The 24,292-nt window shown below is 38.2% G+C and overlaps 1 protein-coding gene across 5 annotated transcripts in view; it reads right to left on the bottom strand.

Moving 5' to 3' along the window:
* Positions 1–23,472, bottom strand: part of GNAI1 (G protein subunit alpha i1) — an 82,698-nt gene extending 59,226 nt beyond the window's left edge. Inside the window, exons 1-2 of one of the 5 annotated variants that reach the window (XM_059170952.1) lie at positions 23,377–23,472; positions 22,697–22,865 (exon numbers count right to left, since the gene is read on the bottom strand). In XM_059170952.1, coding sequence (XP_059026935.1) covers positions 22,697–22,814 — 118 coding nt within the window. In that variant the 5' untranslated portion in view covers positions 22,815–22,865; positions 23,377–23,472. Of the gene's footprint in view, positions 1–21,878; positions 21,902–22,120; positions 22,249–22,367; positions 22,582–22,696; positions 22,866–23,376 lie in introns of those variants that run through there. The other 4 variants (XM_059170951.1, XM_059170953.1, XM_059170954.1 and 1 more) reach the window with 4 other exon arrangements.
* Positions 23,473–24,292: the final 820 nt, after the last annotated feature.

Here is a 24,292-nt window from a genome sequence, read left to right as displayed (position 1 = left end):
CCAAAACCATAGCCAGACACTGAATGGACTAAGCTACCCAGGCACTCCATTTTGAATTAATTTTTGTGTATAGTTTAACACAGCAGTCCAGTTTCATTCTTTTGTATATAAGTGTCTAATATTCCCAACATCATTTATTGAAGAGACTGGCCTTTCTCCACTGTATATTTTCAGCTCCCTTATCATAATCAATCATGTATGTGTGGGTTTATATCTGAGCTCTCTATTCTGTTCCATCAATTTATGTGTCTGTTTCTATACCAATACTATACTGTTTTGATGACTATTGCTTTGTAACATAGTTGGAACTCGGAGAGCCTGATATGCCTAGCTTTGTTTTTGTTTTTCAACACTGCTTCGCTATTTGGGATCTTTTGTGCTTCCATACATATTTTAGAATCATTTTTTCTAGTTTTGTGAAAAATGCCAGTGGAATTTTGATAGGGACGGCACTGAATCTGCAGACTGCTTTGGGTAGTATGGACATTTTAACAATCTTGATTCTGAAAATCCATGAGGACGGAGTATCTATCTGTATTCTATCTGTGTCTTCAATTTGTTTCATTAATGTCTGATAGTTTTCAATATACAAGACTGACTTTCACTTCCTTGGTTAAAGTTATTCCTAGCTATTTTATTCTTTCTCATGCAACTGTAAATGGGACTGTTTTATTAATTTACCTTTCTGATAGTTCATTATTAGTGTACAGAAATGCAACAGATTCTTTAAGTTGATTTTTTTTGTCCTGCAACTTTACTGAATTTGCTTATTAGTTATAACAGTTACATACCGGAGTCTCCAGAATTTTCTGTGTATAATATCATGTCATCTATAAATAGTGAGTTTTACTTCTTCCTTTCCAATTCAATGCCTTTGATTTCTTTTTCTTGCCTAACTACTCTGGCTAAGACCTCCAATACGATGTTGAATAAAACTGGGAAGAGTTGGCATCCTTGTCTGATTTCTGAATTTAGAAAAAAGCTTTCAGCTTTTCACCGCAGCGTAAGATGTTAGCTCCTTATATGGCCTTTATTATGTTGAGGTAGAATAAGTGTACTTATAATGTATACTTGGGGATTTATTTCACCTTAAAAGGGATACCTTAAATCCCTCACTCACCACTAGACCTAAGGTACAAGAACCTTGTCTTTTCTTGTTTTCTTTCAGTTGTTACAACAGGATACATGGCACACAATAAGCACACAATATGTGCTTACAGACTACAACATATGTATTTAAGACAGGGGAAAAGTGTTTGGGAGAATTATACAAATGTACATGGCATCCTCAACAAGTCCTGCTCCAACAGTTCTTTGTTAAGAGATGACTAAGGACAAGCTCCAATAGACTTGCCTGCTCGTAGGTACATCAGCTTTCTAATAGTCTACTCAGTGACAGTGAATTTTTTTTTCTTAAACATCTAACTACATAACTCTGTTATCATTCTTTCTGGGATGCCATTGCTACTTAAAATTTCAAAACCTCAATTATAATCACTGATCTTTAATAATAAAGATATCAGCCTACTCACTGACTTTGACACCTTAATGACTAAGAGTGCAAAGTCTTAAAAACTAGACTACATAAATTATATTTAAGGAAGGTATGCACATAGGAGTTTTGTTTAACCCTGATGAAATCATGTGATTTCAAAATAAAAACAAATACTCCTAACAACCAAATTCTGAAATCTCTAAAACCTTTATTATAGACTTGGTGCACACACACCCCCTCAGAAATTCAGAAATTCATTTTTATACTTTATATATGTGTTACAGAAATATAGATTTGGAAATCACTTAAATTGGCAGTACTATCTAAGAAAGTTTTGTTTCCTTTTCTATGTAAGAAGAAAACAATTCAGTCATGATGAAAATATCCAAAAAGCAAAATAAGTTATATGTTTGATTAAGAGCAAATGCTGAAAGGTTTGTTATTTGTGGAAGGAGACTCAAAGCATCAAATTTTCTTTTTACCAAAGAAAGTTCAATAATTCAAATGTTTCATAATCCTACTTACTGAGTCAGTAATTTGAAAAAAATCTCATACTTTGGTTAGAAATACAACATTTATCCATATAAAAATGAATTTTCAAAAGCAGGCTAAAATGGAATAAAAAATAACTGACCTATTTATTTTTTTTATAATAGGTAATAGGTATTCCTGCTGCAGTAATATTTCTCACTGAAGATGAAACTACATCTTATAAAAATAACCTACTTTAAAAAATACTGTATTTGTAGCTTTATAAGTTGTAAAACCACATCTTTCACAATTAGACCCCACAAATAATTCTGGAACACAGCCCAGAGAGCTATTACTGAGGTCAAAGCTCTAGTTAGAATAATTGAAATCCTTCTAAGTTCTTGCAACTGAGAGAAAATACCAATTTCAAAAGATATTTTATAGTTTTCTCCCAAATATAAAACATACCCATCATTTGCTTTATTATAAAGATAACAACCCTAAACAATTATGTAACAGTTGAACTGTGTTACTTGTCAACCATAAACCTAAATAAAATTACTCCAATAAAGAATATAAATTATGGTAGAAGTTTATTTATCTAAGAAGTATCCAAATAAAAAAAGAAAGCCCCAGATAATTTCAGTCTGGAAATTAACAAACACACTCGAGTTCACAAAATCAGGTTTTATCACCCCATCCCTGCCACTCTGTCCAGGGCAAACACCGAAATCTTTGGAAAAGATTAAAGTTTTATTTCTAAAGTCTCTCTGCAAAGAGTTTAGGCCTACCTTACCATTAACTGCCCTAAACACAAAATTTGCTCTATTTTCACAGGGGCTTAAAAGTACACACTTAACAAAACATTTACAATCCAGAACTCAAATAAACAAAAACTTTATAATCATAAAAATAACAAAATAAAGGTGTGCTTCTTTATTGCTCTCTTTAAAAAAAAAAACAGTTTAGTGAGTACATAAGCCTGATTTCCATAAAGCTGGTTGCATGAAATACTTCTAGGAATTACAGTATAGGAAAGAGAATAGAAGTCACAAAAGATTAACAAAACTAGACAATTTCCTAAATGCAAGGAAAAAAAGTATTATTTTCAGCTCACAATTTTTTTTTTCCTCTCCTTCTTGCCCAAGGCACAAAAGACAGATCTCTTTTTCGTTGTTTCTGAAGTAAAGTACCCAGGGCACTGTTTAAGGATGGTAAGGTCATTTAATATGACCCCTCAAAATAAGACAACCAGAAGCCCTCCTTTGTATATTTATAATATTTTACCATTTTGGATGGAATAAGCACAGTCTATCCCAGGCACCTGTGAGTTGTTAATTAATCATCTCACTCTTTTTTTTCAATTTTATCAGAGCGAAAATACCTCCAACATATTCCTGGTTCACTTGTAGAAAGGGAAACACTCTTAACTTCAATTTGAAGTTGAAATACTTCAACTTCAATCAGACCTATTGGTGTTCAAATATACTTCCAAAGTTATTAGAAAGATACTTTATAGGCATTAACTACAGCTTCCCATTTTTTAAGATAAACCTATTATAATCAAAACCTTAAAACAGGAATGTAAAACTGTGTATTATGTATGTATCAAAGAAAAAAAAGAATGCTAAATTAAAATGAATACTTGGATTCTTTCTGAAGAGTACATCAGACATGACAAGCCTGATTAATTTAATCGGCCCTCTTAGAGTCTCTGTCATCATCAAGCTGTGGCCGGCTTATGAATGATAGGGATATTTTTACATTGTGGCACAGTCTGAAAAAGTTAACATTTTAGTTACTTTGCTTAATAGGGAAGTCACTGACATAGAAAAAAAAGTATCTCTAAAATGTAATGATCCAAATTTATTCTTTGGTAAGTACAGTTTTTAAGTATAATTAACTCTTTCTTCAAAGACTCAGGATATTTAACCATACCTGTATCTTAATATATATATATATATATATATATATGTGTGTGTGTGTGTGTGTATATGTGTGTGTGTGTGTATATATATATATATATTTCATTTTTCATTTGAAATATTTCAGCCCTAAATAAAGAAGATGTAAGAGACGAGACTGAATCTATACTAATCCCAGACTATATCCTGAGGATGGTTTCTCTCATTTTTACAAAACAAAACACTGACACTATTTTAATATACAGGTAGGAGTTATTCTCCACTTTAAAAAATCCAGTTAAAACACCTGATCACATATTATCAGTTAATACTGGTATTCTTAGTTATAGTTATTAATTCTCTCAACATAAGATAGAACTAATTTAGTCAACCAACATTTATTGAATGTCTACAAAGGGTAAAGAACCAGGCTCTGTCCCCCTAACAGAGGGGAAATACCCTTTAATTTCACAAATGCAAAAGCCCACTTAATATAACAAGAGAACATAAGCTTACTTTAGTTCAAAGTGTAAGGAAGTACTTGGCAAGCAATATACCAAGAGGGTTAAGAACTTAGGATTTGATGAGGGGAGAGACAAGACCTAGCCTGGCCACTTACTAGTTGTATAACCTTGGACATATTACATGTCTATCTAAGCCTCAATTTCAATTTCATCCTTTGCAGCATGAAATTAATATTACCTACCCCAGTTCTAAAAAAATTGAAAAAACAGGGTCCATGAAAAAGAAATGAGAGGCAAGGAAAGAAGAATGAAGAACATAAATATAAAAGTAGAGACATCAACTCAATATAAACATATCAACATAAGATTCTTGTATGTGCACTTTAATAGCTGAAGGGCTGAATAGTTAACAGCTAGAACTTGAAATTCAAGTGCCTCTCCTTAAAAGTTCCAAGCCCACTCCTAGCATTTGTTCCTCCCATAACTAATGTTTCCTTTTGCTTTACTTTGCCACTGAACTCCCTGAGAGCAGATCCATGTTTGATGCATGTTTGGATCCACACACCTGACACAGCCCACAGCTGACAGTAGCTACTTAAAGATTTATTGAATATCTGCATTAAGGTCCTGAGATATATTATCTTTATGTATAAAATCAGACTATATGGTAGGAACACCACTGAGCCTTACAATTCACGATACTCACAGATGATTCCTCAATGAGGCATTTATTCCAATGAAGGTGGGCACATCACAGGAATGAGGGTTTTACAATAGCTCAATTACAGAAAGTGGAGGAGAGAATTGAGACATCTTGTGGCATTTGGTAGTACAGGAACGCCAAATGCAAAAGCAGTCTCTATCGGATTCATATCACAATCAGCACAGAACAAGTAATGTTCGTAAGAACTGTATAGTTTGTAGACTTGCAATTTTTTTTGGCTTTATGACTGCTTAGAAGTTAGAAACATATGACTTTTACACCTAATTACATGCTGCATAATTGTATAAGTGGTATCACAATATACATAAATCAGTATTAGGAACCTCTAAGAATTCAATTTTGACAAATATTGTCCAAAACACACATGGACAGGGCTAGAAATTGGTGAGGATGGAAAGGTATTCCTAGAAAGAACAGCATGAGCAAGGGTATCAAAGATAAGAAAGCACGGGACGTCCTCAGAGATTGCCAAGGGATAGTCATGGGAAATCTGGAAGGCAGAGTGGAAGCCAAACCACAGAAGTGCTAATAAACAGGGTGAAATTCTGTAAATAACTGGAGCTACTAGAGACTTCTGAGAAATCACTGATAAGATCAAAGCTGTCATTTACGAAGATTAATTTAGAATGGAGGGCGGAAAGTGTGTAGGCAGGAAGACCAGGTAGGAGGGTATTACAGCAGACTAATTTATGTGAAAATGGGAGGAGGACGAGGATGGACAAGGGAATGGAAATGAGAGTAAACAAGGCTTGGGAAACAACCAGATGTGGGAGCAGAGTAAACAAAGATGCCAAAATTGCAATGAATTAGCATCTAACAAAACTTCTGTTTACTTATGAAATATTTCAGTCATACGAAAGTATCCAGAAAATAAGAGAACAAACATCTGTGCATTCAGCACCCTGCTTAAGATTGAAGACATTACAGCACCCTGGACACCTCTCCCTCACCTACTTCCCTTTCTCCCTTCCTTAAAATAACCAACACTCTGATTTTGATGTTTAGCCTCGCCAGGCACTTCGTTATACTTCTGTTATATATGTTCTACCTATAAACATATAACATAGTTTTTTTTTTTTTTAAGATTTTATTTATTTATTTGACAGAGAGAGAGATCACAAGTAGGCAGAGAGGCAGGCAGAGAGAGAGGGGGAAGCAGGCTCCCTGCTGAGCAGAGAGCCCGAAGTGAGGCTCGATCCCGGGACCCTGAGATCATGACCTGAGCCAAAGGCAGAGGCTTAACCACTGAACCACCCAGGCACCCAAACATATTATAGTTTTGAACATTTTTTTAACATTATATGAATGTGTCATAGAACATATCATTTTGCAAACTGCATATCTGACTTAACATTGCCACTAAGATTTATCACACATTTACTTTCTCTGTATAATATTTCATTTGCATAATCATCAGGTTATTTCATTTTTCAAGATATACTCTACTCATTGTTTCGCATTTATTCACACCTGATGTTGAATAATTTAGGTATTTCAAATTTGCTATTACAAGCAATATTGCAAGGAAATTTTTTCTCACTAAAACCACAGTACTTTCTCTGGAGTCTGTACCTGAGAGTGGGATTCCTACATTACTACAGTGGGGTAAAGATCTGTATCTTTACCCAACATGCTTCTAACAACTAATGTTCCCACCCAAAAGGATATTAAAGTTGTCCAGGTTAGCATTTGGTGTTGTCTGATTCTAAAAGGCATGAAATGGTATCTCATCTTAATTTGCATTTTCATCATAAGAGGTGGCACACAGTATGCTTTTTTGCCCCACTTTGTTCATGGTACATATGTCATCAATGTTATCATCAATGAATTAATCAATTTTGTCTTCTATAATTTGTACTTTTCCCTTGTTTTTTAAGGAAGTCTTCTCTACTGCTGATGAGAAAGCTCTCAGGCTGTATATTCTGAAGGCATATATAATTAAATTAATACCAAAAAACCATTTGTCAAAATCACTCAATGCATAGTTACTGAGCCAACAACTTAAGCAACTCTATATCTTCTTACTGAACTTGAAGTAAAACAAGCAATGTATGTCTAAAAGCAACAAAATCCAGAACCACATAACAGGGAAATTATATGCAACATATATGCAAAGTATTAAAAGGCAGGTTCTCATGAACCTCAAAATGGACCAGACTCACTTCCTTAGAACAGTCCTTCCACCACCCCTTCGCAAATTAAAGTAGATTGCAGATTACAGTAACAATGTGAAGCCATTTTTACTCATCAGTTTAGTACAGATAATTACAAGAACCCTCAATGCTAATGAAGGTGATGTTCCACCTGCAGGGGTGGAAACCAGAATGTGTGCGGAAAGCAGTCTAGCTGTACACATCATCTGCCGTAAGTCAGTTCAAGCCTTTTAACCCAATAATTTAAGGAAATAGTCAGGAATACACATAATGATATATGCATAAAATACAGTCATCATGGCAGAATATCTGATTATAAAACTGAAAGGCCTCAATTTTCAACATTAGTGTGATTCAATAAATTATGCAGATCTATAAGTGGATTATTGTGTAGGCACTAAACTTGAGACATACTGGAAATACTTAATGAGAGGTTGATATATGAGCCACAAAAGTACACAGTTAAATACATATACAGTATCATGTAAACTATTCAAAATGCAGAGAGGAAAGAAACTTCTCAAAGGTTTATTTTCCCAAATGTTCAAAGAATACATGTAATAATAATTAGATGATCAGCCTTTGAAGATAATTAGATACTAGAACAAAAGGGATCAATATCTATATTTTCTTTCTATAAAACAGTAATGCTGTATATAACTAAAGATATTCAAGATACATTGAGATATTAGTAACCTCTCATGTAAAGCTTAAAACTAAACACCACAAAGCATGTAAGACAATGAACATACATGTCATTGCTGATGGAACAGTCTCATAAAAAAAGCCTCTTCTTTGTTCTTTAAGAGGTCATAAATAAACTATTTCTTTGATACTAGATGTATAAAAGTTTTGGAAGCAGCACCAAACTTTTTTGTGTAACTAAGCCTTTCTTTCCTTGGCCAAGGACCAAGCACCATGGTCCTGCCCTGCTCTCCCACCACAGCTGCCTGAACTGAAGAGGACTGTGTTTTTGACCAAAAGGTGGCCCAATCTCCACCTGCCAGAGGCTGAAGACACTACAGCAGGGGACAAAAGGTGAGATGGGCAGGATCAGAGTTCTCTCACTTTGGAAAACTAAGAATCTGATGCAGTGAGTAGTATAAACTGAGTATAAAACTTATGGAGTGAGGAAATCAGAAGGCTGGAGGGAAACCACCATGGCAAGGCCATCAGCTCCAAAGCCAAAGGCACAGTCTTGCTCCCTGTGCACCAGCTTTCAAGTTTCAGTGTTGGGTTTCCTTTGAGGTGTCTGCCTCTTAATAGACTCTGTGCTGAAGCTAGCTTGAAGAGTATCTCCCCAACACAGAAAAAGCCTTACCTATAAACAGGGGCACTCTTCACACACTTACCACGTCAAGATGCCATTTTTATAAGAGAATAACATATAAATATTAAAGATAAAATTAGAAAAACAGATAGGAAGAAAAAATTAGAAAAACAGAGATAGTGAATATTTTATGCTCAAGAAATTTGCAAAATGTATCTTTTATGAGGTCTCTGTACTGAAGTTACCACATCACTGTTGTATTAAAAATACAAAACTATCTTGGATCTACACCATACAATCCATTATTAGAAGAAACATATTCAAAAACACAGAATCACTAGATAGTAACAGAAATGCTCCACTGAATGCTCCCCTTTAAGGGTTACACGTATCCAGTTTCAGAATCTTAATAACAAACTAAACCTTGAAAATGCAGCAAAGGTTAAATGACATCTCCATACCCTTACTCAAAATGTCCTATTTAAATGCACTGAATATCTTGGTTCTTGGTTGCAAACTTATTCATATAATATTTAATAACTAAAACTACATAAATATAAATAACTAATCTTAACTTTCAGAAACCCAGACAAACCATGATGCCAAATGATTTCTAGAATACCACACAACTCTGAAAATATTCAAGTTGAGATCTCAACTCAGCTCCTCATGTCTATGGGTTCATTCTACAAAAACTTCACAAAAGCATTTTCTACTTCTATTCAGAAAAAAACAAGTTGTTTATCTGAAAGACTCATTTTGATGTTTGAATTTTCTAACATTTCTGGTTTGTTTTTTTGTTTTTTTTTTTTTAAATAACACTTGCTCACTGATGAACAAAAACATACACATGCCCAAATATATTTCAAAATCTACACAAGTCTATGAATTATAAATTTCTGCTGACTGGCTCTCCAAATATAGCCATCTAAGAGTCTGTTAAGAGTTTTCTATTCTTCAGAACTACTCTCTTTATATTGGTTACTTTTTTTTTTTTAATTTATTTGACAGATAGAGATCACAAGTAGGCAGAGAGGCAGGCAGAGAGAGAGAGGAGGAAACAGGCTCCCTGCCAAGCAGAGAACCTGATATGGGGCCCAATCCCAGGACCCCGGGATCAGGACCTGAGCTGAAGGCAGAGGCTTTAATCCACTGAGCCACCCAGGCACCCCTATATTGGTTACATTTTGTATCTAACTTTAAGGCATCTCAAATATACTGCTAAAACTTCCATGGGCTATGTTGTTGGTTAAACTTTTCAAGAAATTAGTCTTAAAATTCTAAGCATGGCTATGTGAATGGTATAAATTACTTTGGAGTTCCTTATTTATTCCTTGATCTGGAAGTTTTTGAATAACGTTTGGCAAAAAGCAGTAAAATTCAACCTGATGTATAAAATGCAATTATCCAGGAAAGCCTGGGTGGCTCAGTGGGTTAAAGCCTCTGCCTTCGGCTCAGGTCATGATCCCAGGGTCCTGGCATGGAGACCCACATCAGGCTCTCTGCTCAGCAGGGAGCCTGCTTCCTCCTCTCTCTCTGCCTGCCTCTCTGCCTACCTGTGATCTCTGTCTGTCAAATAAACAAATAAAATCTTTATTAAAAAAAAATGCAATCATCCAAAACAAAGTTAAAATGATCTACTCCAAAGACACAGTAAGACAAAAGAGAAAAAAACCAGAACCCATTTTCTTAAGCTTTAAACTTTCTAGTAAACAAGCCAAAATAACCATATTGCTTTTATTCTACATTTCCAGTATTTTAATACTTAAAACACTTGAAGAATGTTTCCTCTCTTTTAATTAATATCAGCTTCCAGAGACTGTTCCATTTCCAGATACCTAGATAATGCAAGCCATAGAGCTAGCATCTATAAATATTTATTGAATGAAGTTACACGTTTTATAAGAACCGGGTATCATAACTAACTTAGAGTTAAGCCTAACCAGCAAATTAAAAGAAGTGATAAGTCATTTATGCTATATTTAATCATAAAATATTTCATATTTTGTAGTACTTGACAGTAATAATTAATGGAAAGAACAGTTTTCTAAGACCAGAATTGCCTTTTAAAGAAGGCAATAGAAACCATGTTGTATGTGAGGTGAGATTAGGAGAGATGAGGTTGCATAAAAATAGCATGATCAATTATTTCAAGACCAATGTCTATAAACTTTCTTAGAGTTTGCAACCATCCTTTATTTACTTCTGAGAAAGGAATGTCATCATGAATATTACTAGATGAAAATGTTCATAAAAATATATTTATAAGGTCACATTCAACCTGACTTGAATAAGCATATCATCAAAAGAAGAAATCCATTTTAAAAATACTTGCTAAATACACTGACAACTCATTATGGCTAATTACAGTTTTTGATCACTCTCCAGGAAGTGCATGTTTCCATGCAAGATCATATCAAATAGTTTTTCTCAAAATATTCTACTAAAAAACCATTTCAGGTTAACACTAACAGCTTAAATATGTAAGTGTGACAGGTGTTACATACGCATGTGAACATGCGTGTGTAAATGGTAGCTCTTTGTGCAAAGCACTGTTTTAAATACCTTAAAGATGAGGTTATGGGAGATTTCATGAACATGGCAAAAATGGCAAAAGTCTTGAAAAATGCTTATCCAGTGAATAAATGGAAAAGACCCAGGAGGATCACCAGCTCTAGAACTCTGCTTGCCAAAGTATGGAATGGCCTGGGGATCAGTGGCAAAGGCAGGCCCTGAGAGCCTGTGAGAAATGCAGAATCTCAGGTTCCATCCCAGACATAGGAAATCTACATTTTAAAAAAGATACCGACTTATTTCAGTGCATATTAAAGTTTAAATTTCAGAAGAGCTGCCTTAGGAAAATAAGGTTAGCATACTTGGACCAGCAAGAGCATACAATAATGACAAGTGTGAAAAGGCCTAACTTCAGAGCAGGAATGGAAAGAACAACAGAGGATGTAATGCTAGAAGTATTTTGAGAATTACTGATGTGTTTTTTCTTTTTTTCTCCTTTGCATTTACATGCATAATGAGAGAAGAGGCAGACGGGGTGCATTAGTGTCATCAGATGAAATGGATGGGTACAAATGCTTTACTTTCCAGGCATCGCATGGCAGAGACCGTTAGCCTGGAAACCAGAGGGTCATCCATGGCCTAGTAGCAAATGTAGGAGGCAGCTAGGGATGAGAGAGGTCGGGAGTCACCTCTATCTTGATATCCCATTTTGAGCCACAGTTTTGGAGGTGACCAGTAATGTCAGAGAAGATGAAGAGATTGCTCAAGGCAGAAGAGCCTATGTGAGATCCGGGGAGAAGAAAGCCCCTGAGGCATCTCTCCGGGGCATATCAGCACCACTGCAAAATGCATAGGACATATAATTTTCAACATGCTTGATGTGACCAGAGAAGACAGAGCACTCAAGGTAGCCACGAAAGAGCCTGGCTACCAGGACTGGCTCTGCAGCAAAGGGCTACGCAGGAAAAACAGAGATCAGAAGGTCCACAGCACCCATGAGACACAAAGGAGGGGCAAGACTGTAAGAGAACTGTCCTGGCCGTGAACAAAATGAGCCATAACAGACCAATAAGCAGTGGACGCTGGCAGGCAAAGAAAAAAAACTGGCTGCCAGGAACAGGGACACCATGGGAGTTCATCATAAGTCCAGAACAGCACTGGAAGAGCCAACCAGGTTCACGGACATGGACATGCACATATACACACACGTAATCCTCACCTAAACAGAAACCACATGAGCAAAGGGTGGTTGGCGGCAAAAAAAAAAAAAAAGAAAGAAAGAAAGAAAACTGCACAGGAATGGAGAGAAACCCTGAGTTTAGTGTTGCTGGATGATAAAATGTGAGACAGGAAAATAAGCAAAATATTTACAAAACAAAGTCAAATTTACAAATTTACAAAACAAAGTCAATGGAGCTTTTGACTAAATGGGTGTGAAAGCAAATAAGAAATCAAGGATCAGTGGTGCCACCAACTAAAATAGAGCCAACAGCAAGGAGGAGGAGGAGGAGGAGGAAGAAGTGGCTGGGTAAGTGGGTGAGAGATGGGGCCTTCCGTTTTAGAATATTGTGATAATAAGGTAAGTAAAGTAAATCTGCCCTCTACCCTCACCCCACAAGACTAAGAAAAAACTACAGCCAACCTGGGGTGCACAAAATTCACACAATGTGCTGATTACCATGCGCTCACAATAAAAAATTACTAGAGCACACGATCTACCTTCTGTGAAATACAGTCAACACCCTACAAATATGTGAACTGTTAAGAACTTTACATAATAAATCTTTCACAAAGAGACTATGAAGTATGGTATGATGAAAGTGACTATTTTAAAAAGCTACAAAATATAAGAATGGAAAAAACTATTTCCAAAAGATTATTTAGAGTTCCTAGAAACACAAATATTACTAATAAAATTAAAAACAGTGTTAAAAGGCAGATTAGTTTATTGCTAAATAGATAAGGTAAACTAAAAGATATATATGTAACATAAAAAGGAGATTAAAGAAGAAAAAACTGGAGAAAAGTTAAGAGATAGGAAGTCAGAATGAGAGGCCTGACCTAATTATAGAAGGGACTAACCATAAGATAGTCTCTCTTTAAAAAAATATATTCATACAGATTACAAGAGTGCCTGTTTTATTTCTCAATATTCCTATATAGTTGAAAAACAAGTTTTTTAAATAAAAAGCAATTTAAAGAGCAAATGGAAAGTGAAAAAGTAAAAATGGAATGCAGCCTGATTATTTTGAAAAGTTTAGATGGAAAATAAGAGATTAAAAATGACTGAAGGAGAGTATGGACATCTTGCTTGGATGTTATTATTTTTAATGCTGGGCATGACTTGAGAATGTTTATGGACCAGGACGCAGGAGTCTTTAGAGAAATATGAAGATGGCAGAGAGAACCAGGATAGGATGGAAGGTTCTGGGAGGCTGAGTGGGAGCCAGTGCACCAGCTCATCAGTTCCAGACTGGCCAGACTGGCAACTGGTTACAGTCACAGCATAACCCTTGTCTATAATTCTTGATCTTGTTGCTGATTACACTGACTGCTCAGTTTGTAAAAACTCAGTAGATCAATTTTAAATTGCACTGAAATAAATTTAACTCTGGAAATTAAATTAACTTCAGAACTACCAATAAGGAGGTTTTCTTCTAATTCCTATTCTATTACATTGATCTTGGGTGCCATTTACTTACAGGTCCAATGCTTCTTAAATATCATGGAAGTCTGTCAAATAAAAGACATGAGTCCAAACAAACAAAAAAATTACAATATAGATTAGATAAGTAAATTACTAGAAAAAAATTCAGACTGTGCCTTAAAAAGGCACAATAAAAACAGAAGGAATTCCAGGTAATTCAAGACTAAGTCTTAAGAGACTCCTCTGAAATATTATTAAAAGAGACAAATACTATCACAGAGTAAATGTTCCACTGTTTCTATATCAAGGTTACTACCACTTTCTCAAGAGATGCTACTTCTTTCTTAAAAGTATATTCATGGTAATTTTGAAATTTTATTAGGAATCTGTTTGAGTCACCAGTACAGAAAGTTTCGAAAAGGCTTTAAATTCATGGCAACTAATCATAAATTCACCAGAGAAATGGCACATTCATTTGAGTCAACTCAAATAATGTTTCAAAACTTACATTAACAGCCTTGTTTTATTTTCAAGAAAGATAAAAAGGAAAGTTTACAGGAAATTAATACATTTACTCTAAAAACAGGTAATAAAAGGGAGAAAAAATTACTTTTAAATCATCTGTAAAGTTTTCCAATTACTTAAAATCTACTCTCTCTAGAATTCCTAACAGCACAGATATTTACCTGGTCTTTTCTCAATGAAGATACTGTTAGCAGAAAGCCAAGTCCCACAAGGAAGCCATGGCTGGATCAGAAACTAGTAATTAAGATAGGCTTTATACTTCTCGATATCTTTGCTATGTACATACCGTTGGCTAAGAAGAGCCAAAAAATGATTTAATATCTACGAACATAAATGGATCAAACCGGAAGGAGACGGAGAGGGAGGGCAGACTCCAAAGAATCTCTGAAGTATTTATCTTATCAGCTTATATTTACTAAGAACTGCTGCGCCATGTGTTACTCTAAGTACCCTGGATGTATTAGCTTACTTTGTCCCCCAGTGAGGTAGGTACATTCACTATCCGGAATTTATGGAAAAGAAAATTAAAGCTTCAAGAATTAGGATAACTTGACCAAGATCTCAAGAGAAACATTTTACTGCCAGGTCAACGGCCCTTCCCTGTGTAGAGAGTCTCTGCACAGAGCTAAATCTTGGAGGGCTAAAATTCCTTCTATGTGGAGACTGTAAGAAAACTACGTCATAGATAGCAAAGTCTCTTCTAGATTGCAGGTTTCTGTATAATAGAGCTTACAGCCAGGCAGGATCAAAAAATAAGCTCAGAAATGCATGGAAATGGACAGATTTAAAACCACAGTTATTCTGAGAGGTAATTCCTGAGAGGTACATAACCTCCACCCTCATCTGTGATCAATAATGAAGACACCCAGTGTTAAAGCTCACCTCCCTAGTATCTATTATTATACCATTTCTTCCCTATTTACCATTATGAGGAACTACTTTTATGTATATATATCCCTAAGTAAATTGTAAATTCTCTTAAGGATTTGGTAAGCCTAAGGCATAACTCAAAACCAAAAATATACAAAGCACTTTGCAAATGCCCCAATGACAATTCACGCCACATAAAGATAGAAAAGACATAAAGAATAGACTGTGGTCAGTTTCTGAGCACTCTAACTTTGGCTCCAGAAAGCCAAAGTTACAATCTCATTGTCCTGCTGTGAAAGCTATGATTGTGAGAATACATCTGATGTCACGCTCTATGACTGTAGGCCTTTTAAGAAAGCGCTCAAATAACAGGTGAAATAGCAATGCAACAATCCTATTAAAAACAAAGTGTCCACGAAGATAAAGAAAAAGAAAAAAAAGAAAAAATGTCCAGGATACGCAAATATAAAAATCACAATTCACTCTACACCTAATTTCCCAAGAGTCATAGTATGTTTCTGATCATGCAACAAGAATTAGGTATCCTAAATTAATTTTAGTTTTTAGAAGAGTGTGAATAATAATGTAGTAGGTTTTAGTTATAATAACCAGCAAGATATGAAAGAAATAAATGAGAATACACTGGGCCAAAACTCATTAAAAATATCCAAGGCACAAGAAAAATGTATCAACTTTTTAAAAGATTATTAATCAAAATTAATGTTCAATAATTTAACTAGTCAATCATTTAATCAGCATTTATGGAAGGACTACTCTGTGTCATTTGATGATAAAACAAGTCAGACAGGATTCACGCTCTGAGGAAGCCAACCCTAACATGAGGCGCAACAGACAATAAAAAAGTAAATGCACAAGATGATTTCAAAATGGTGTAATTAGGAAGGGAGAGGAAGGAAGACAAATTTAGACTGGATGGTCAGGAAAAACTTCACTGAAGCGGAGGCAAACAAAAATATAAGTCTTATTCTTTAACACTATGCCTGAACTGAAATATCTCGGGTTCAATATGAAGCACTAGAAACTGGTGATTTTGCTGTTACCATGATAGTCACACAAATTGCAAAAGACTGAAGAAAATGAAGTCATAATCATTCTGCATGCTCTAAGTTATATGTAAGATATCAGTGATGCTGCCAAAAAAAAAAAAAAAAAAAAAACACAACATTCGGAAATGGGTTTGGAATCAGGCAACAGGCAGAGGCTGAATTTTGAGGAACAAGGTTGTAAAAGCCTGGATTGTCCCCAACACACTATTAGAAATACAGATGTTAACACCTATATTAAGTATCTGAACATATATTAGAGAAAACATAGGAGATCCTCAGGAAATATTTTCATTGCCATGAACATGCTGCTGACAGACATACGGACTTTAACTGTGCTGCTGGCGAGGACTTGGACAGAAAGGAAGAACGTGTTATAAACTAGCAGAAAGAGGTTCCTTGCTACCTAGTGGCAGAAAGCTTAAGTGAATTATGTCCTGTGGTTATGTGAAAACAGAACATATAAGCTATGTGCTTGGGTATTTAGATGAGAAGATTTCCAAGCAAACTGTTGGAAGGTGCAAGCTGTTTTCTTTCTTGCTGATTATTATAAAACAGTAAAGGAAAAAAGATGAGAGAGTCCAAAAACCTATCAGGTCACAAGAATTCTATAGGCAAGAAACTGGCTGATAACATTACTCAAGCTGCAAACACGGCTACCTTTCATTAAAAGGAAGAGTGGGGTCTAGAACGCTAAAGGTAGAGAGGATCAGAGGATTATTCCCAGATCTTGAAACCTAATGTAGTTTGGACAGTGCAAGGAACCGGATGACTCTTTTTTGGTTCCACTTTCTTTCTGGACAGGAAGATCTGTAACTGATACCCTGTGCTTGTCCCACCATATTATAGGAGCAGATGACAGGTTCTCAAGTTTCACAGGTTCACAGGCAGAGAGGAATTTTGTCACAAGATGGATTATACCCAGAATCTCACCCAAAATGAGTTAGATTATGAGATCTGGATGAGATTTTGGACACTGTGCTGAGGCCGTAATGGGTTGAGACTGTGGGAGATGTTGGGATTCGGTAAGTACATTTTACATAAATCTTTGGCAGCCAGAGGGCAGACTGTGGGAGGCAGAATAATAGCCCATGAGATGCCCAAAGATGTCCATGTTCCAATCCCAGGAACTTGAGAACATGTCAGCCTACATGGGAACAGAAACTATGTGGAAGGGATTAAGACAAGTCTCCTGAAGGAAGGGACTTATCCTGCATCATCCAGGTGGACCCAATGAAATCACAGGGTTCCCTGGAAGTGAAAGGACTAGTACAAGAACAATGCTACCTGAGAAAGACTCCACCAGTCACTGCTGGTTCTGAAGATGGAGAAAGTTTCCCATGTACCAAGGAGAGCAGGGATCCTCTAGATAGAGGCTGGAAAAGGCCAAGAAAAAGATTCTCCTCTGAGACCTCTAGAAGAAAATTAGCCCTGCTGACATCCTGATTCTAGCCTGGTCAACCCCATTTTGGACTTCTGACCTCCAGGAACATAAAGCTAATTACATTTTACATTGTTTAAAAGCCACTACACTTATGGAATGAACATTCACCTTAAAATGAGGTTTGCCTTATTTCTGCTAAGATTTTTAATTAGTATTTAACAAGTTATGACAGAAGGCAGTCTAAGCACTACAAGATTAGGTGCTGCTGACCTTAGTTCATACAGCTCAAATGCCATCGGGGATCTGAGCTTCACCAATGTCACACTGTGGGAACTCACACATTGGGTAACTGCATATGCCAGAACATGTGACCAAGAAATATGTGACCTAGAAGTGCAACAAATACATTCAGGTCCTCCCATGGGAATTTGTGGTAGCTTGAACTTTCCAAAGCTGAGGCATGCAAAACAAGGAGCAGTAAGATTAGTGGTTGGATGCTCACTTTTTGTTTAAAAATTTCTAGCAATCATTCCCAGGTTTAAATAACATCTCCCACTAAATCCTAGAAAACGGGCATTACATTTCCAAACATCTTCTAAGTCCTATAATATTGGCACTAGATTTCCCATCACTGATAAATTTAATAAGACTTATGCTCTTTATTTATGGTTAAAAGAGGCCAAAAATAAAGATCACAAAATAAGATCTGTACAAAAGAAAAAAAAAACTAAGGAATAACATAACAACTGCAACACAGCAGACTTTCCTCCATTGAATATCCACTGTCATTTTTCTTTAATTTTTTCTAATTTCTCAAATAATATAAGGACTGTGAAAAATTCACATAAAAATCAAAAAGAATTCTTAAGCGAATCTGCTTTTAGATACCATGTGTTTATTTTGGTCATCACATGCTGTTAATATTCCTTTTTGGTTTACTTTGGCTAGATAATTATTCCCATCAATACTGAAAATGGCCAAGTATATGGTTTATATTCTAGATGAAGTCCTAATTCTACATAAGGTATTAACATAATTAGTAACTAATTAAGCATATGACAAAGTAAATGGTTGTTTGGGATGCATATAAGTACCACTGACAATGATTCTGCCCCTGAAGTGCTCACACTAGTCCGAGAAACAGGCAGGGCACACAGCTAAACCAAACTAGAAACCAGAGCACAATATGCTTCACCATATGCCAACTGTTCCTGTCTGGAGGAGGAGGGTGCCCTGAGGAGAAGAGCATAAGGATGGAGGGAAGCGAGGTCTAGAAGAAAGTTTTTTTATGCAGGCAATGGAGAAGACAACAAAGGTTTCTGAGCAAGGAATTAGCACAATACCAAGAGTAGGCAAGAGGCGAAAGGCCAGACGCTGGAAAGCCTTCTGCAATTAGGCTGCCAGTGGCATCAGAGAACTTGAACTATAAATTTTAAGAAGGAGAAACAGAAGATACAGAAAAATCAGCCCTTTCAAAACACACTTTAATACCACCTGTAGTGACTATCAAAGTAATCGTTAACCTCAAGGTAGGTGAGTGAGAGAGAAACATAGAACCCATGTTGAAATACAGGTCCATTTACTCAAGGAAATGGGACTCCCAACATGTAAGATCCTGAGCCAATGCTAAGGAAATAGCTAAAGCAACGCAAAATCCAACGTCCTGCAATGCCAGAATTTCCCAACGAAGGAAGTCACAGGGCAAGTATAAAGGAACAAAAAGATTAATGATGTAGCTTCTCAAAGAGCTGGTTGCTGGTAGCAATGGAAAAATATTCACCAAGCAGAAGAGATCTTATCCCTCTCCTCATTTTCACTTACCCTATAGTATTTAAAACTACCTACAGAAAGAGAAAGGGTGTGGATTTGTGTTTGTCTGAGAGGATGAGTGGAGCGGAGAGGATAATGAGATGGAGGGAAGGAGATTCAAAACTCCGCTTCAGAGTGCAATGTTATGAAGAATGCATGGAAGTTCTACTTTTGTATAATCTAATCCTTTATATCTGTGAAAATTATAATTAAGAAGTGTCCATATGCATACTATAGTCTCACTGTAAAAACAGTCAAAACCTAATGATACAGACCTTAAAAAAGGATAAATCGTAACATCCTCAAAGATATGACAATAAAAAATGTTTTCCCCTCAGGCAATTAGCCATCTATAATGGGAAGAAAACTTTCATGAAAATGGGTTTAATGAAAATGGGTTTAATTAAAAAAATGGGTTTTTCTATTTAGGATTATTATTCTCATATCAATGCCTGAAAACTAAACCTAAAGACTTGAACCACTCTAATGATGACCTCATTTCCCTTAGGACAATGATTAGACTAAGTCCTCTCTTTTTTAAGTCCTAATTCACTGTTCCTAATATGGATAGTGAAATAGCTCTGATTTTTAAAAAAGTTTAAATTATAAGACACCCAGTACCTTTTTTTTCCCCAATAATGGGCATAGCATACCTAAAACTTTCAACCCAGATGTTTAAAATACAATACAGATGCACCTCAAGAAAAAATGCAATACAATGAACTATTTATTATATTATCTTAAATATACTTTGGGAGATTTCTGGCATTTTTAAAAGGAAGAAGTTCATTTGATGAAAAAAATAATAAAATAATTGAAGAGAAAGACCTGATATAAATGGAAGTGACAGTGGTTATTGATTACCCAGAAAACCATTTTGTTTTTCTAGTTGATTCAGCTGTCGTGTTTTATATGGAATGATTTCATTGAGCTACTTACACATATGCCTTTAAACATCCATAAAAGAACCAAAGGTCAAATCTTCACTGCTAAAGACAAATTAGGGGAAAAAAGTGTTTTGAAACATTCCAATAACATTTATGAAATAAGCCAGCATTTTGTTTATAGGATCTAGAATGCTGGGACCCTGAGCAAAAGGGGAGTAGGAGTAAGACAGATAAAGAGGAAGAAGAAGGAGAACTGGGCCCACAACAGGGGTGCAAAGGGATTTCTACAGAGAAAGAAGATGTAGGGGGAAAAGCAAAACACCAAAGCTAGAAAAGACAACTGAAGGAATTCAGTTACCTAAAAAATATTAAAAATCATTTTGAAATCTTTCTCTAACATTAGTGGTATAGAAAAACAAAATCTCATAATTTCTTCTGAAAAGCATGACTCTGCTACACCTTCCTCTAACTCTTACTGCAGCTGGTTGTAGAGGGGCAACTTTTACTTCTACATTATACAGCCACTATACCTGTCAATCTAGGTTCTCATCAGAGATTAATTTTTACTCCCCAGGGGAGTCTGGGGACTATCTGGAGACATTTTCAAGGATCAAAGGTTAAGGGGCTGCTCTTGGCATCTAACAGGTAGATGCCAAAGAACATCCTGCAATGCTGAACATCCCACAACGTACAAGACAGCCTGCACAACAAAGGATTACCGTGCCTAAAATGCCAATAGTGCTAAGGCTGAGAAACACTGACCTCTTCTGAATATAAGCAAAAACCAACTCCTCTGACCTTTATCCTAGGCCATCCCTCTCCAATAGACATCTAATTAAAGCGTAAAACAACACCAGAGGACTCAATTTTTCAATTGCTTTAAACATGGTGGATGGCTGGCTCAAACTAGAGTCACACTAAAATACACTGAATGAATACATCAGAGCAGGAGTGCAGAAACTGCAGGAAGAGAACTTTGCAATCTTCCTTTTGTTTCATTTTTGTCTCAAGCACATCCACATCAGAAGAGAAACATCTACACGTTTCCATGTCAAGGTGTGTCTCTTCTATGTTCAAGACACTAAAAACACACTGACCCAGGCAAAATATGTTATTTCTTATTAACATAAAAACTTGGGTAAACAGTACTAATTGAGAAAGATTTATTTTGGAGGAAAGGGTGAAGAAAGTCACTCAGGTCTTTAAAATGCAAAGTTATTTCACAGTTTGCTAGCAAAATGACTCAGATCATTATTAGTTTTAGTCATGCCAACTTTGCTGCTTCTAAGCCTACTAGTAATGGAGAAAAAAACCCACCATTTTTCCTGCAGTCATTAAACCAATAAAACAGAAGCTTACTGAAAACAGGCTTGTGCAAGATTCCTTTTATTTTAACTGTTCTAAAACAAAAGCAATCGCTGGAAGCGCAAATAAAGATTCTGAAATCTTTCACCTACCTAAATAGCTATAGAGTGTGTATGTTGGGGAGGGGTGGCAAGCAAACAAAAGAAAACCCCAACTCACAGATCTACAAATCTTAAACTGTGATTATTTTCCTAATGTATTCTTCAGTCAAAACCCTGGCTTACTCTTTTTTTTTTTTTTGGGGGGGGGTCTCTCAAGAAGCTGGAAAAGACCTCCCCAGAGCGTTCCACCAAGAGAACAATACTAAGGACAAATAAAAGCCTGGCGTGTACCTGGCAAATCTCATTCATCAGAAACCGTGGCGGCTGGGAGAGAATTCGTTTTCCGCGTGACCCTTTCGCACCTTTCGCATAGGTTTCTCCCCCTCGAGTATCTGCCTTGCCTACGACCGCAGCACACGTTACCCAACTTTGATGGTTGCCACGTCTCCGTAGTAATAAAAACCAAGCATCCAGCAGAGATAGCCTACTTCCTTGAGCAAGGTAAATATAGTCGGTGCTCCCTTTACACTTACTGAGTCGTCATAGGAAGTTAACAGGAAGGACCCATCTCGATCCCACGGAACCTCACAAGAGGTGCACTGATTTCACAAAACGAGGCACTCTAGACAGGGGAAAACCACAACCACGATACGACACCTCGTAACGAAGGGTTTTCAAGGGGGGAGGGGTGGTGGGCTGTTTTCTCTCCCCCCCCCCTTGGCCGCGAAAGCCCCCTTCATCTTCCGAAGGCTGAGCGAACTTCAGAGAAACCGGGCTTACTCGCGACCCGCTCCGCGGTTCCTCGCGGGGTCCACACCAACGCCTGTCAGTGGACGGAGGCTCCCGCCGCCCGCGGGCGAGCTACCCCGGCCAGGGAGAAGGCAGGCAAGGGGACCAGGGACGGGAGCGCCCGCCGCGGCTCCGCACGGCACCGGCCGCGCTCTCGCCCGGAAACCATCCCCCGGCGCCACGAGACGCGCTCTCGGCCGCTCTGACACGTCCGCTCTGCGTTTCCAAACGCGAGGGGCCCGTAGCGGCCACCGCGGGGCGCCGCGCCCAGCAAGCCGCCCGACCCCAGGGCCCCCCGGGACGCGCCTGGCCGCCCTTACCGAGCAGCAGCAGCTTGACCTCGCGCGCCGCCTTCTCGCCATCCTCACGGAGGTTCCGGTCGATCATCTTACTCCGCTCCACCGCCGCCTTATCCTCGGCGCTCAGCGTACAGCCCATTGTGCCAGGAGCGAGAGCTCGCCGCCGCTCCCTCCACGTCCGACGAGCTGCCTTCAAACACAGGTGAATTCTTTCTTTCCCGGCGCGGGCGTTCCAATCCTTCCCGACGCCGGCCACGAAACACCCCCACCCACTTCCTAAGCGGAGCGAGGAAAGCGCTGTCTGCAAAGGCGCGAGCTGCACCGCGCGGCTCTTCCCCGCGGCCGGGTTCCGCTCCTGCGTCCCTCAGCGCCCCCGAAATCCTAGGTTTTCAGGCTCTGGATACCGTGGCTGCCGCCCTCCCGCTGGTGGCCGCGCCGCAGCCTCAGGAAACCCGGTGGAGCTCGGCGTCCGCGCGCCGCCGCGGCCCCGCCCCTGCCCGCCCCGCCCGCCACTCGGCGACCACTCCCCGCGCGCGCTCCCGCGCACGTGCCCTCGGACAGCGCCCCCTCGGACGGGCGCGCGCGCCCGCGCGGCCACAGACCCTCCCCCACGCTGCGCAGCCCCCCAAGGGCTCGGCAACCCCGCGCCCGCCCTTTGGAAGCGCCCGCGTAACGCCGAACTGCCCGGCTCGCTCCCCTACCTCGCTTCCTCCGTGGGAGTGGGTGAATTTCTCCCCGCTTACTCACACCGAAGGATCTGTGCGGACCTGCCCCTTCGGGGTGCGGGTGGGAGAGCTGCCAAAGTTGGAAGCTGAAAAAAGCCCGTCCTGGGCGTTTGAGCATGCCCAGCTCCGGCAGCCGCGCAAGGGTTTTCGAAATGTAAACCCCTGTCGGCTGGCCTTCAGGGTTGTGGGAAATAAAGGGAGCTGGGAAGGGAATGGAGCCATGGCGAAAGCAGAGATGGGGACGGTGGGGAACAGAAAAGGGGAGGGGGCTGGGAGGTTAACTTACTTCCTTCAGGTTTTTCTTTCCTTCGTTGTTTTCCCTCCTTCCATCCATTCTCACGTTTCTTTTCACAAGCAGAGAACATTTTGATAGATTTAATGTGAGACAAATATTCAGAGTAGATTTTATAACGACAGGAGCAATAAAACACACCTACACAGATAAATGTGCTCCGCACCAAAACCTACCTCCTATGGAGCATCCTGTAAGCTTCCACACCAAATTTTGAACCAATTTTTATCACCATGTTTGTAAATCCTAAGTCACTAGGCATGGTATTCCCTTTCACAGGCCTTACTTAGTCTCCTTGCCCATAAAATGAGTTGGGGATGATCCATAGTATGGCTCCAACCTTCTAGTGCCAACTGGTCTGGGGGTGGAATAAGCCTGTAGGACCCTCGGAGGCATTTCACCCAGAATGGAATGAATGAGCGCAGGTTTAAGCTCTGGTCTCTTCTGTCAGTTACACTACACTTTTCCCTGACGTTGCAGTAGCAAAAAGAAAAACATCCTCTTTAATGTATTAAAAAATTAGGAAATTGCTCTTTGGTTTCCACCTAGAAGTCTTACTTTCTACAAAGTGTTTGTTTAAAAAAAAAAAAAAAAAAAAAA

This window comes from Mustela lutreola, chromosome 4 (assembly GCF_030435805.1).
Source record: "Mustela lutreola isolate mMusLut2 chromosome 4, mMusLut2.pri, whole genome shotgun sequence".
In the NCBI taxonomy this organism is placed as follows: domain Eukaryota; kingdom Metazoa; phylum Chordata; class Mammalia; order Carnivora; family Mustelidae; genus Mustela; species Mustela lutreola.
Note: the sequence above shows the minus strand (reverse complement) of the source record. Positions and strands in the feature narration are given on the sequence as shown.